Genomic DNA, 14601 nt, shown 5'->3' on the forward strand with positions numbered 1-14601 from the left:
CCTCCAGCTCAACCGGACTCCTCTTCCAAGGATGAGCGGGATATGGAGTTGGGGGCTATCAAGGCCCTAATTGCCCGGCTGGAAGCCATAGCTGGCGAGCGGGAGTCATTGCGGAGGGATGGGGGGGCATCTGGGGATGGCGCATCCGGGGAGCGCGGCCCCTCCCCGCCCGCATGCCCACGCAAAATGACTAGGGCCGCAAAGCGGACTAAATTGATGTAAGGTTTCACCGATCGTTTAGCAACGCTTGAGGCAGCCACGGCATCCATGGCGGCTCCGGCTAGCAGCAAGACTCTGGAGGGACCCAGTGGGGGCAGCGCAGCAGCCGCGGGATCTGCAGTGGGAGAAGCCTCTGACAAACAGGCGGGACAAAGTGGTGAGTCCCCCCAGGGGGTCTGGCCTTGGGTTTTAACATGGAGCCCGCCAGGCGGGCCCTTTGGGTGGTTCCCCGGGCTGATGAATTGGGCCTCCCCACACGCAACGTGCAATCAAGTGTGGCAAGGTGGAGCGGGGCAGCCTGGGGTATGTGCCACCCCAGCGGGTGTGCCCACCGCCAGCGGTAGCAGGGGCATTGACGGGGGGGGGGCCTGTCCCTTTGGGCGACCACCTGCTTCCACAAGTAAAGGAGCGCATTTGGAGGGGTGAGTTTATAGACGTCTTCCAACTGCTCTTTAAGGAACCCGAGCCTGTGGGCAAGGAGGGCGAACAGGAAAAGGATAAGGAAAGGACCAAGAGGAAGCCCATCGAGCATAACTGGAACAACTGGGTTTCCGGTTTTACTATATACATGGGGGTGGTGACGGAGAAGTACCCCGAGAAGGGCCCTGCCCTCATTAAGTACTTCGACACCATCCACAGGGCTTTTATGGATTTTGCTGGCAACTCATGGGAGGTATTACAAATACAAGTATTACAAATGCAAACACAGTCCATAGTTATTTCTATATTGCAAAGTGTGTGTGTGTGTAGGGAGGAATGACTTACAGTAGCCCTAGAGCCCCCTAAGACATACTATTAATATGTCTGTGTAGGTGGAGCTAAGGCTGGTTTACAGCAATGCTACTGCAGTTAGGGCTGCTATTATTTTCATTGCCGGGAGGTGGGCGCTGAGGATGGTTTGAGAATCCTGCACTGTAGCTCAGTTATTCAGTCGTAGAATCACAGAATTGTAGTTTGAAGGAATAACTATACTTTTGCACAAGGTTTTAAATAGTGCTTGAGGCAATACCTAGTTTATAAGCCCCTCGAGGTAGGGACCCGCTCTTTCATCTTTGAAAAGAACCATATATATGAAGCAATACATAAGCAAATAATTCAAAATGCTATACGTTCTGCTCATGGCTGTTTTGGATTTCCAGCGCGCCCCCGCCCCCAAAAGAGCCATATAAAATACACCCCACGCTGCAGCAAAGTGAAATCTAGTTAAATTGTCCCCCTCAACCCTGCAGATGTCTTGCACTTCCACCTTTAACAACGTATGAGAAAATCTCTGATCAGATCGGAAACCAAAGGGCGTGAGTTAATCTAGGTATTTTATCTCTAGGCAATACAGGATAAGAGATCGCTTGAACTACGGCTACCACAATGCCATGCGAAATGTGCCGGCCAATAAGCACGTTCCCTAAGTAAGTAAAGTTTAGTTTTTCCTTCCTATCCAGTTGTGTGAAGTCACGTGGGGGGTTTGTAACTCCGGGTTACCTTTCGGTCGGCCGACCTTCTTTGCTCTCAGGTCTCACGCCCTCACCCAGCTCGGACGGAGCTGTGTGCGATGGCAGCCACCGCGATCGCGTTGGCCGCAGCTCTAGGTGGAGGGTTGCTTCTCATCGCCCGGCGCTTCTGGTCGGCAGCAGGGGTGAAGCAGAGCATAACCGCGGCCACCGGCCTGATGGAGGGAAAGACGGTGATTATCACCGGGGCCAATAGCGGCCTGGGCCGGGCCACAGCGGCGGAGTTGCTACGGCAACGCGCGAGGGTCATAATGGCCTGCCGGGACCGCGGCCGCGCTGAGGAGGCCGCGCGCGAGCTCCGTGCCGAGCTGGGCTTGTGCTCGCGGGGCGGTGGCGAGTGCCGCGGGGAACTGCTAGTGCGAGAGCTCGACCTGGCCTCGCTCCGCTCCGTGCGCAGCTTCTGCCAGCAGGTGCTGCAGGTAAAAAGCCAGAGGGGCTGCAGCGTGGCATGCACTGGGCACCAGGAGGAGTCTTAGAGGGGGACGGCGAAGGGTGCTTTGAACTTGAGTCTCGTGGGACTGGCCTTGAAGTTCCCCTTAGAAGTTCTGCGTTCCAGCATAAAAGGGCTCAATATGTTCAAAAGAACCGGATTGGGGAAGGAATGGGAGAACAAATAGGAGGAAACGGCCATTGAAATGCATTGGTTCCTTCCACAGCCATAGGAATACATTACATCCGTGTGGCTGGTTGCTTTCAGCGCATTCTTGAGGGAACCAGGGCGTTTCAACTGTTATTGAATGTATTCAGCAGCCTTTTACCACTGGTCCATCTAACTAAATATTGACTACGCTGGCTGGCAGCAGCCTCTTCAGTGTTTCAGGCAGGGGTCTTTTGAAGCTCCTTTTTGAAATTTCAGGGATTGAACACAGAATCTGCAAAACATATATTTCAAATGAGCTACAGTGCCTTCCCTATGACCGCTTCCTGTCATTTGTTGTTAAGATGTCCCATTATGGGGGTCTGTGAGTTATTTTGAAAAAATGGCTGGTCACTGAATCCCCATTATACCTCCTGGACCTTCCAGCCTCACTTTTATATTCTATGTTAATTTGGGAGGTAACTGGACTGCACCTCTTGCTTGTCCTAAATACCTTTGGACACAGTGGGATCTGGTCTTAAAAAGATCAGACTGCAGCATTCCCTCACTCTACCCTTTGTTCTGCAGTCAGAACCAATTACGCAGAATAAAAATCTGCAGTACAGCCATTCATGAATATTTATTATTTATTTATGTATTCAATTTCTATACCACCCTTCCAAAAATGGCTCAGAAAGAAGCTCCTTTCCCACTCTAAATTACCACAAGGTGGGTTGAAAGATATTACTGAGTAACCAGTCAACATTGTTATCCTGAGTATGTTCCTCAAAAAATGCTCCTACACAATAAAATAGATTTATCAAAGTTCTATCAGAACTGCTGCTGTGTGCAAATTACCATGCAACACATGCACAAATAATAATACATTATTACATTATAGTAATGCATTATTACACATGTTGGTAGCTCAAAATGGCCATGTTGGTCAAGCATCTATATATTCCTATCCACACACAGCAGCTATCATGAATGGTAGTAGAGGCGGTGTGGGTGCAACCTGCTGCCAGTCCCTAGGTGCCCTAGCCATACACCCCTGTGCCTGATGGCAGACACAGGGGTGTGGTCATATGCGGAGATGGGGCCGTGTGGCCCCATTTCCACTTCTTGTTTATTCATTTAATTTATATACTGTCTGATTCCAAAGGCTCTTGGATGGGGCGGCTCCACAGGGAGTAGCTGCCGGGTTCTTTGGACCCATCCACACAATGATGGTTCTACCCCTGGGTAGTATCTATGCAGGTTGCATGGTGAAAGCTGCATAGAATAAGTGTCTGAGGTAATAATGTTGCCCATTTCACTTCATTTCCCCCCACTACCTAATTAAAGTTGGCTGCTCTCCCTCAATAGGCTTTAGGGTTCTTTATATATGAAAGCTTCTTGGCAAATCGAGTGCTGCTACCTGTTTGGTCCTGACTGATCCCTCTGGAAAATGTGGGAGTTTAGGAAGAAACAGATTCTTTCAAACATTACCAAAACTCCCTAAAACTGTTACTTATTCATTGAAGAAACATCAGCATAAATGTTTATCTTCTTTTCTTTTTGAAATTTAATTTTTTTATTAATTTTTAACAATAATCATAACATCCATAATAAACACAATTGGACTTCCCGCGCACCTCTTTTCATGAAATAAAAACTGTAAAATTTACCTTATTATAATATTAATTTTAAAAAACACAAATTTAAAGCTTAAAGAAAAAAGAAAAAACCATTAGTCTACCCAACCTGCATTTCAAACTTCAAATCCAGCTGTAAGATCCATATTAGGAAAATAATTCTTTTACAACAACAACAAAAAAAGGTTTCCAGTCTTCCCTGAAACGTTCTAAGCTTTGATCTTTTATCAGTGTTGTAAGTTTTGCCATCTCTGCATATTCCATAGTTTTTATCAGCCAATCTTCTTTTGAAGGCAATTCATTAGTCTTCCATTTCTGTGCATATATTATTCTAGCCGCCGTAGAAGCATACAAGAAAAAAGTTAAGTTATTTGTAGAAATTTCTCCTTGTGTTATTCCTAGCAGGAAGGATTCTGGCTTCTTAGGAAATGTCACTTTAAATATTTTCTTTAATTCATTATATATCAGCATAAATGTTTATCTTCTAGTAACTTGATACAAACAGCCAGTTCAGATAATATGCCCATCAGTTCATCCTAGTCATGTCGGCAAAGAGTGTGAGCACACATATCTACCTCCCATCTGGAGTGATGTCCTGCTGCAGCCTAATCATGGAGGGTGGCAGTTTGTCCAAACTATGTTTCAGTGCATGGCTGCTATATAAAATATTGTTTTATCTATGTGTTGCGAGGCAGGTCAGATGAACCCCCCTTCTTCACATATATGATTAGGCAGTGGGATGACACAGCAGATGGGGGGCGGGGGGAGAGGTGCACACCCACACTTCTTGCCCACATGATTAGGATAGACTGGTCAGAGTATCTTCTGAACCAGCCTAATCTATAAGGTGTCATTGAAGCACGTGTAGCCTGTAGGTTCCTGCAGTGTAACATCATCTGTGGCTGTCACAGTTTAATGTAGCTAACCTAACAAACAATAGGGGTGTGGACAAAAACTGGAAAACCCAATTCGATTCGAGTAGAACCAGACTCGAACTGAGTCTGGTCTGGTTCTGTGCACACTAGGGGAGATTTTTTTTAACGAACAAAAAAGGTGGACTTGCTGCCATTGATGGGCTCTGGGGGTGTTGTCATGGCCATGGGGGGAGGGGACTTCAGATGTGCCCCTCCACCCACTGGCCTGGTAATTTTCGACAGAGTCCTCTCTGCCATGACAGTGGCCATTGGAAGCTGCCGCACATGACCAATGGCCATCTGAATAGCTTGGGTCATGACCTGGCCACACAGATGGCCATTGGGCATGCGCAGCAGCCTCCAAAATGGCCACCGCCACCACAGAAGTTTCTACTGGGCTGGAAATGATTGGGGTGCGGGGGGAGTGGAGACAGGAGACACACCCACCCACGACTATGACAGAAATCCCCACCCCACCCAAGGCAGCAGTGGCGGTAATTCTGCCATTTTAAACAACCTGAACTGGCCCTGGACCAGTCCGGCTGGTTCGGCTTGACTTCTAGCAGAACTGGGCCCAGTCCAGGTCAAGGGCGAGCCCTCGAGTCAGGCCATTTCGATGTTGGACTGGCTCGAGGTCGAGCCAGTTTGCACATCCCTCACAAGCAACACTACAAATGGTTTTACCTTTCCAATGCTTGTGTTTGTAGTGAGAAGCAATCATTTCACTTTGTGAGGAGGGTGGAATCTAAGTGGAATCTAAGTGCCAAAATAATTTGTAGCATATCATAAAATGAGGGCAGCTATCAACTGGCATCCTTTGATTTAAAAACAAGCAGAAGTGTGTGGGTAGAGGAGCTGGTCATTCTGGTTTGTCTGACCTGTCTTATATTTTATTTATGTACATATACATACTCTCTCTCTCTCTCTCTCTCTCTCTCTCTATCTATCTCTATCTATCTATCTATATATATATATATAAATGTTGGTGTGTTACTTGTGGGGGGTGGGGGCAGTGAGAGAACTTGAAAATTGGAAATCACATTTTACAGCAATAATATTCAGAAAAGATCACCTGACCTTCCAGCAAACAAGTATTCATGACATTACAGAATGAAATAGTAGTTAGTGGGAAATGGCAATGGTAAACCCCTCCTATATTATACCAAAGACAACCACAGGGCTCTGTGATCACCAGGAGTCAACACTGACTCAACAGCACACTTAAAAAAAAAAAAGTTTGTGAAGACTATGTGAGCTCTTAGGTAGTGTTCACTTTGCCACTGCTTGAAATGTTCCTGAAAATTCATAATAAATTTGTAATAACCTCAGCTTGGGAAGAGCCATAAGTAATTTCAAATCAGCTGGGTAAAGGTTCAAAATTTCAATTATAGAAGAAGAATTTTATTTACGATCAATGATCCAATGCTTTTCAGTTGTAAGATATAATGGACTGCCGTGCCTTTTATGTGGAGTGGATGTATAATGGAATTGGAAGCATTTTTTTTACACATCATGGAGATGTGATGTTGTAAAATAATAGATGTGACAACCCTGGCATGTTGCCAGTAGATAGTTGAGTAATCTTAGTGAATAAATTTTAGCAACTGGGATGATCTGTAACATTGCATTTCCACCTGCTATTTGGGATGAATTATGGTATCTGTGCATGCATGTTATTTGAGGTCATCTGCTAAGATTATATGGATTTTATTGTTTAAGGTTTTTTTTTTTTATCCCACTCTGTTCCCAAAGTGCTCAAGACACTGCTCATGGCCTTTTATTATTATGAAATATTATTATTATTCTAAGACAGAGTTGTTAGGAGTTGCAGAGTTGGCATTGGAGTTGCCCAGGTTGTTGTTGGTAGGGGACTTCATTTTGGGACTGGGTTGTCAGGAGCGGCTCAGGAGTTCATAGCAGCCATGATGACTATGGGCCTATCCCAAGTAGCCTCTGGTCACATGCTCAAATTGGTGTTCCATTGGTGGGGACTCCTGTCATCTTCTCATTGTCATGGACAGACTACCATCTGGTTAAGGTAGGACTTGCTACCACAACCCACCTCTGCAGGGGTGAAGGACCTATTACGTTGTTCCACCCAATCAGGTTATTAAATCCAGTAGGATTTCAAGAAGCCTTGGAAGGGTTTATAGTTGGCGCTACTAGCAATTCTATTGATGCTCTGATGCAGACATAGAATAATGAACTCAATAGAGCAATAGACACAATTGCTTCTAAGCATCCGCTCTGACCTGCTTCAAAATCAGCCCTGTGGTATTCAGAACTATGGGAGCTGAAGCAGCAAGGTTGACGACTAGAGCACAAGTGGTGGAAGACTCAGCGTGAATCCAACAGATCACAACACAGAGCACATTTGAAGATCTGTGCTCTGGCAGGAGAGCTACCTAATGGCGCAGCGGGGAAATGACTTGATTAACAAGCCAGAGGTTGCTGGTTCGAATCCCCACTGGTAAAACACCTATATCGGGCAGCAGCAATATAGGAAGATGCTGAAAGGCATCTCATACTGTGCAGGAGATGGCAATGGTAAACCCCTCCTGTATTCTACCAAAAGAAAACCACAGGGCTCTGTGGTCGCCAGGAGTCAACACTGACTCAACGGCACACTTTACCTTTATTCTCTGACAGTACAGGCAGCAGAGAAGCTGTTATTTTCTGCCTGCATTGCTTCCACAAATTCATGTCCAGAAGAGTTGTCTAGGGTTGTAAGGGTGCTAGTATATACTCCCTCCTCCCTTGAATTTGAACTTGGAACCATCAGTTACATTTTTGACATTTTCAATGACTTTTTTGCAGATAAATTATCTCATATTTGGGCCAAACTGGATTCCACAGTTACTGCAGCGTCTACTGTGGAGGTGTCCAGCAACTCCTCTTATAGGATTAGATTGAATCACTTTAAGTTTGTGACTCCTGGCGATATGGACAAACTGCTTTGGACTGTGCATCTTACAACCTGTTGTCTTGATCCTTGCCCAATTTGGCTAATTTCATCTTGTAATAGTATGTAATAGTATTATCTAAGAGAATCTGGCAAATATTATAAATGCTTCTCTGAGGAAGGGCAGAATGCCTCCTTGTCTTAAAGAGGCTATTATTAGACTTTATTTGAATAAACCTGCATTGGATCCCTCGGAGTTAGCTAATTACAGACCTGTTTCCAATCTTCCATGGTTGGGCAAGGAGATTGAGTGGGTGGTGGCCTCTCAGCTCCATGCAGTTTTGGATGATGCAGAGTATCTAGACCCATTTCAAACTGGCTTTCAAGCGGGTTATGGGGTTGAGACTGCCTTGGTCGGCCTGATGGATGATCTCCAATTGGCTACTAGCAGAAGGAGTGTGACTGCTGATCCTTTGGATCTCTCAGGGGCTTTTGATACCATTGACCATGGTATCCTTCTGGGTCACCTGAGGGAGGTGGGATTGAGTGGCACTGTTTTATGGTGGTTCCATTCCTAGCTCTTGGTTAGATTCCAGATGGTATCGTTTGGACTGCTGTTCTGCAAAGTGAGAAAGTTTAGAGATCCACAAGGTTCCATATTGTCCCCAATGCTCTTTAAAATCTACATGAAAGCACTGGGAGAGATCATCAGGAGATTTGGTGCAGAGTGTTATCAATATGCTGATGACACCCAAATCTATTTCTCCATATTGACCCCTGGTGGCGCAGTGGTAAAACTGCCGCCCTGTAACCAGAAGGTTACAAGTTTGATCCTGACCAGGGGCTCAAGGTTGACTCAGCCTTCCATCCTTCCGAGGTCGGTAAAATGAGTACCCAGAATGTTGGGGGCAATATGCTAAATCATTGTAAACCGCTTAGAGAGCTCTGGCTATAAAGCGGTATATAAATGTAAGTGCTATTGCTATTGCTATCAAGAAATAGTATAAATGCCTGCCCGGAGGCAGTTATGGGCTGGATGAGAGATAACAAACTGAAGTTTAATCCAAATAAGACAGAGGTACTGACTGTAGGTGGGTCGGGGCTCAAAATATGTTTTAGATATGCCTGTTCTGGATGGGGTTACATTCCCCTTGAAATATCAGATACATAGCTTGGGAGAATGCTCCTGGATCCAAAACCCTCTGGTTTCTGAGGTTGAGGCAGTGGCCAGGAGCACTTTTTATCAGCTTTGGCTGATAAGCCAGCTACGCCCATTTCTGGAGGTAAATGACCTTAAAACAGTGGTGTATATGCTGGTAACCTCCAGGGTCAACTACTGTAATGCACTCTACATGGGGCTGCCTTTGTACATAGTTCAGAAATTACAATTGGTACAGAATACGGCAGCCAGACTGGTCTCTGGGATAACTCAAAGGGACCATATAACACCAGTTCTGAAAGAATTGTACTGGATGCCAATATGTTTCTGAGCAAAATACAAAGTGTTGGTTATTACCTATAAAGCCCTTAATGGCTTGGGTCTGGAGTACGTAAGGGAGTGTCTTCTTTGTCATGAACCCAGCCACCTATTAAGATAATCTGGGGAGGTCCGGTTACGGTTGCCACCGGCTCATTTGGTGGCGACTCTTGACTGGGCCTTCTCTGGGACTGCTCTGGGGCTTTGGAATATGCTCCTTGTCAAAATAAGAGCATCTCCATCTCTGACTGCTTTTAGTAAGACCCTCAACACCTGTTTTCTCAGGCTTTTAACTGAAATTAATTTTAATTTTTTCAATTGTTTTTATCCTATGAAATTGAGTTAACATTTTAATTCTGTGAAATTGTTTTGACTCTGTTTTTACTCTTAATTGTTTTTACTCTGTTTTATATTTGTTTTAAATTGTGTACACTGCCTAGAGCTACACAGATCAGGTAGTACTGTCTATAAATATGATAGATAGATAGATAGACAGATAGATAAGCACCACATCCAAAGTTACTCAGTGAACTTCATACCTGAGACAGAATTGAGCCTGATCCCTAGACCAATTTGGCTTTCACAGCCACATAGGAACATATTTTCAAACATTCAGACTTGCACATATGTACATACATGTACTTTTTCTTTCCATCAGTAGCAGCCTGATTATGCCCTCCATGAACTAAGGGTGGAGACATGCTTATACACATTAGCAGTGACCAGATGAAAAGGAGAGTTTTTCTGCTCCTACTTTAAGAGATCAGATTTTTAAATCTTTCATTTTATATGAGTAATTTTAATATTATGTTCCTGCATCTGATTCTCTCTCTTTTTTTCTGTTGTAAAGGAAGAGCCCAGGCTGGATGTCCTAATCAATAATGCAGGAATATTCCAGTGCCTTTATATGAAGACAGAAGATGGTTTTGAGATGCAGTTTGGCGTCAACCACTTGGGTCACTTCTTGCTCACAAACCTTCTTCTTGGACTTCTGAAAAACTCAGCACCCAGCAGGATCATAGTGGTTTCCTCCAAACTTTACAAATATGGAGAGATCAACTTTGATGACTTAAACAGTGAGCTCCATTACAACAAAAGCTTTGCATATAGTAGAAGCAAGTTGGCGAACATATTGTTCACCAGGGAGTTAGCCCGCCGCTTGGAAGGCACAGGGGTCACTGTCAATGTGCTTCATCCTGGTATTGTCAGAACAAATCTAGGTAGACACATACATATTCCTTTCCTAGCCAAGCCCCTCTTCAATTTGGTGTCTTGGGCTTTCTTCAAATCCCCATTGGAAGGAGCCCAAACTTCTATTTATCTGGCCTCTTCTCCAGAAGTAGGAGGTGTATCTGGGAAATATTTTGGAGACTGCAAGGAAGAACAACTTCTGCCTATAGCTATGGATGACTTGGTTGGAAGGAAACTCTGGGATATCAGTGAAGTGATGGTGGGGCTACTAAAATAAATGCCATGGGGAAATGCTGTATAAAGATAGAGTAAATAGTTATTTTTGTGATGCTAATCATTTTCTGCATTTGTTCTGTTGAGACATATGAAGCCCAACTTTGTATCTCAGATGGGATACATAGTAGCAACCAATCTGAGCGGCTTATTTTAAAGAAAGTATTCTCTGTTGAAAAGAAATTGATTATTTAAGGAAAAGAAATAGATTTTAAGGAAGTGTCTATGTTTCTGAATTGTGAAAGATTTAGCTGGTCTACAAGAAATTGATTATTTAAGAAAAATAAATTTTAAGAAAGTGTCGGCATATTTCTGAATTGAGAAAGATTTAGCTGGTCTACAAACAAAGTGGAAGTATGTCTGCTTTCTAAAATATGTGCTGATAGTTCAGTGTTTGTATCTGAATTAGCTGTGCATGCTACTGTTGGAATTTGTGACAGCATTGTTTTTGTATTCTAAGAAGAATACCAAGAATATTAGAGAGTATAATCTTTTAGTGAATGCCTCAGTCAATGTACATATTTCTGCCTTGGTGAGCAAAGCTAGAAAAATGAGAGAATCTTGACTAGTGATATAATAACACAATTCAGTATCAGTTCCCTAATCACTTCTTGGAGCAGAATCCTGGGCACAGCTGAGCATTTTTAAGTCTTGCTGGTCTCAATTAAATTTAATTAATGTGTGCTTAACAATGCACTGAGTTGCTTCTTTAATGATGTTTGTCTTTGCTCAAAAATGCTTTCATCAGCCATGAAACATCTCAAAACAAGAACCCTGTTGAGGTACTTTTACTTCAGGCTTCTCAGTGAGGCACTTTTCTTTGGCTAGATACTGCCTCTCAGGAACATTTGCCTTCACATTTATTCTACAGCAAACGTAACACCTTTTACTTTGAAAATGCTCACTAAGTCCTGACTTGCATAAGCCTTTCTCTGCATGTCAGATTTGCACAAAGTCAGTAGTTAGATTGTTTTTTCCAGAATCAGTGAGCTGTGAAATGGTCTGCCTGCATCTGTTGAATAAAGCTGTGATCGTAAACATTGTTTGCAAGCAAGTTTCACTAACATCTTTGACTTGTATCCTGAACTGATCTGGACACAGAAGGCATTTCCATTGTGCAAGTGTGGCGTAAGTCTCATCAATTTTCCACTTTCTGCTTTAGTCTCCTTCGTTGCACACTGTCCTGTTTGGGAGGGGCCCCCACCCTCAGGAGTATGATTTCCGGGGGGGGGCGGCACACAGGAGGCTGCAGAGGGAATGAGAGGCAGGAAAGTTTAATTCCAACAACTGAACTTCATCCCATCAGCAGAAAGTAACTTCAGGTCTAAGCCAATAGTACTTACTTCCACATAAGGAATGTGCAATTCGAATACGAACAAGTTCTGGTGAACCTGCTCACCAGATTCTGCTGACCAGAACCTGCTCACAAGATCTGGTGAACCTGCTCATTCTGGTTTAGGCCGACCCATGAACTGGTTTAGCAGTTCGAGTGCGGCATCAGGTGAGCAGCACTTTTAAAAGTGAGTGCAATAGGTCCTTACCTGCATGACAGCTGCTTCATGCAGTTTCCTGTGGTGGTGGTGGTGGTGGCGGTGGCATTCTCCCCCAGCAGCCTGCATGTGGTGGTGCAGCGGCAGGACACACATGGCCACTGCGCATGCACAGAAGCCATTGTGTGATCAGCAACCATGCTGACCATGCAAATAGCTTCCACGCATGCGCAGTGGCCATGTGCGTGTTGGCACTGTCACATGCAGGCTGCTGGGGGGAGTGCCGCCGCAGCAGGAAGCTTCATGGAGTGGCTGTCATCAAGGTAAGGACCTGCTATACTCATTTCTAATGGTGCCCCCCAGGTGCTGCACTCAAACCACCAAATTGGTTCGTGGGTCAGCCAAACCGGAACAAACTGGTTCACCGAACCATGAACCGGTTCGTATTCGAACAGCTGCACAAACGGGGGTTTGTACACATCCCTCTTCCACATAATGTATGCAAGATTGAGGTACAACATTGGTTTTTGCACAGATGCCAGCATTCACCCTAACTTAGGTGTTGATCTCTTTTGGTGTAATATTTTGAGAGTAAGATTTTGAGTGGTATGCACAAATATTAATTGGGTTATCTCATTAAACTGAGAAGTAGAATTTCAGTCCAGATGTTCTTAATCACAAATTCAGTGAGGGGAGTGGCACGTAAGTTTGCATAAACTACAGTCCGCTAACCATCTAAGACTGCCATCTCTCCTGAATCACTTCGGAAGTAGTCCCATTAAAGTCACAGTAAATGGGGCTATGGATTCTAGCTTAAACTGGTATACCTGTACTTAACAGCTTAGTGCTGTTAATACTGTAGGACTAACGCAATGATCTCGAGCATGTTCCACAGATGTAAATGCCACAAGTGCGCCTCAGCTTAGGATGTAAGTTGGCTTGAGTGGTTTCTATTATAGGTGCCTGCCCTAAGAATACTACCTGTCTTCCTGAGTAATTGAACTGATAAACTGCCATCTATGTTAGTGCACTTGTTAGTAGCACTGGCTTGTGGGGGGGGGGCATGCCCGCACACACACAGTCTATAGTATGTGTCCATAACTAGTCTCGTGCTGGTTAAAAAAAATTATATAGATTCTCTGCTGTGCTGAGGAGTTGTTGTTTCACAGTGTTTAGTTTTGGTTTTAATTCCATTAAAGTTACTTCCTTTTGTTCTTCATAAATATATACATATATATCCTAAATAAAAATATATCAAAGATGGATGTGGACATTGTCATTCTGTTCCCATATTTTATAGTGAGAAATGTCATAAATATTTAGATTGCAGAAAAGTGTTGGAATAAAAGAAAAGGAGATCTCTTACAAGAAAAACCAGTGTGAGCAGGTGAAAAAAGTTGTAAGAACCCACCAGACTCTTTCCAATCAAGGCACACAGGACTGTGATGATACTTCTGAGAACATTTACAGTGTGTCTGTTCTAACTCAGGAGGTCCGTGTTAAATGAAAGAGACAGATTCCAGCTTTAAACACACTTACTAGGGAACAAGTCCAATTGAACTGGGCAACATTTACTTCTTTGGAAATATGCTTAGGATTGTGCTGTTAATATCTTCACTCTAAATCCTAAACAGATAAATTTTAGAAGCAACTTCCACTGGTTCAATTGAAACTTAACTTGTAAGCAGATATTTATTTTATTTTGCAAATTTATAGCCCGCCTTTCCAGTTCTTAGAACTGTGCGGAAAAATGATGGAGTATAACTTCCCTTGTGCCAAAGTACACAAGTACATAAATCCTCCCCATGTTATGCTTATTTTTGTAAGAGTATTTATTCTCTTATGAGTGACACTTGTAACATGGTATATGTGTGTGTTTTCCCTAAACAAGTCATTGGTTTATTTTCACAAGTAAAAAATCATCTGAAGACACACAGCTCTTAGCAGGGCCCTGTTTTGACAATTTATTCCTTGGCCAAGCTTGATTTTGCACCAGTTTCCCTATACAATCACTCCTGAAAAATTAACCTTTATTTTGTTGTTGCCCCGTGGCTTGAGGGTGCTATGAAAAGTAATCAAGATCTTCAGATGTTGAGACTTACTGTGTAGGAGGAGAGCTATGACTATAAACTAGTTAATGGCTCATCAATATGATTGACTGGATTTTTATTATTTCCTACAGTCTGCTCTGATCTTTTTTCTTCACTCTCTTAATCTCCTGGCCTTCCTCTCTTGATGCCATTGGCTGGGCTGCTCTGATGTGGGAACGTCACGTAATGAAGCAGCATGGCCTCGGTAACTGCCATTGGCTTAGCTGCTCTGATTCCACAGTGGGGAAAAGGCAATCTAGGGCTATGCAGCGGAGTGCTAAGAGACACAGAAGACCTTGTAATTCTAGTTAGGCGAGACAAGC

At 43.8% G+C, this 14601-nt stretch overlaps 1 protein-coding gene across 1 annotated transcript; it reads left to right on the forward strand.

Moving 5' to 3' along the window:
• The first annotated feature begins 1659 nt into the window (after nt 1–1659).
• RDH14 (retinol dehydrogenase 14) lies at nt 1660–13451 on the forward strand. Its single transcript, XM_053285288.1, has 2 exons — nt 1660–2146; nt 10085–13451. The coding sequence occupies exons 1-2, from the start codon at nt 1769–1771 to the stop codon at nt 10700–10702; spliced, it is 996 nt and encodes a 331-aa protein (XP_053141263.1). The 5' UTR covers nt 1660–1768; the 3' UTR covers nt 10703–13451.
• The last annotated feature ends 1150 nt before the right edge of the window (nt 13452–14601 follow it).

The sequence above is a fragment of the Hemicordylus capensis genome, chromosome 1 (genome assembly GCF_027244095.1).
Source record: "Hemicordylus capensis ecotype Gifberg chromosome 1, rHemCap1.1.pri, whole genome shotgun sequence".
NCBI lineage: Eukaryota > Metazoa > Chordata > Lepidosauria > Squamata > Cordylidae > Hemicordylus > Hemicordylus capensis.

Bases quoted from the DNA above. Each gene is read 5' to 3' on its own strand.
- RDH14 (XM_053285288.1), top strand. From the start codon at position 1,769: ATGGCAGCCACCGCGATCGCGTTGGCCGCAGCTCTAGGTGGAGGGTTG. The intron at 2,147-10,084 runs GTAAAAAGCCAG...TCTGTTGTAAAG, and splicing joins TCTGCCAGCAGGTGCTGCAG to GAAGAGCCCAGGCTGGATGT.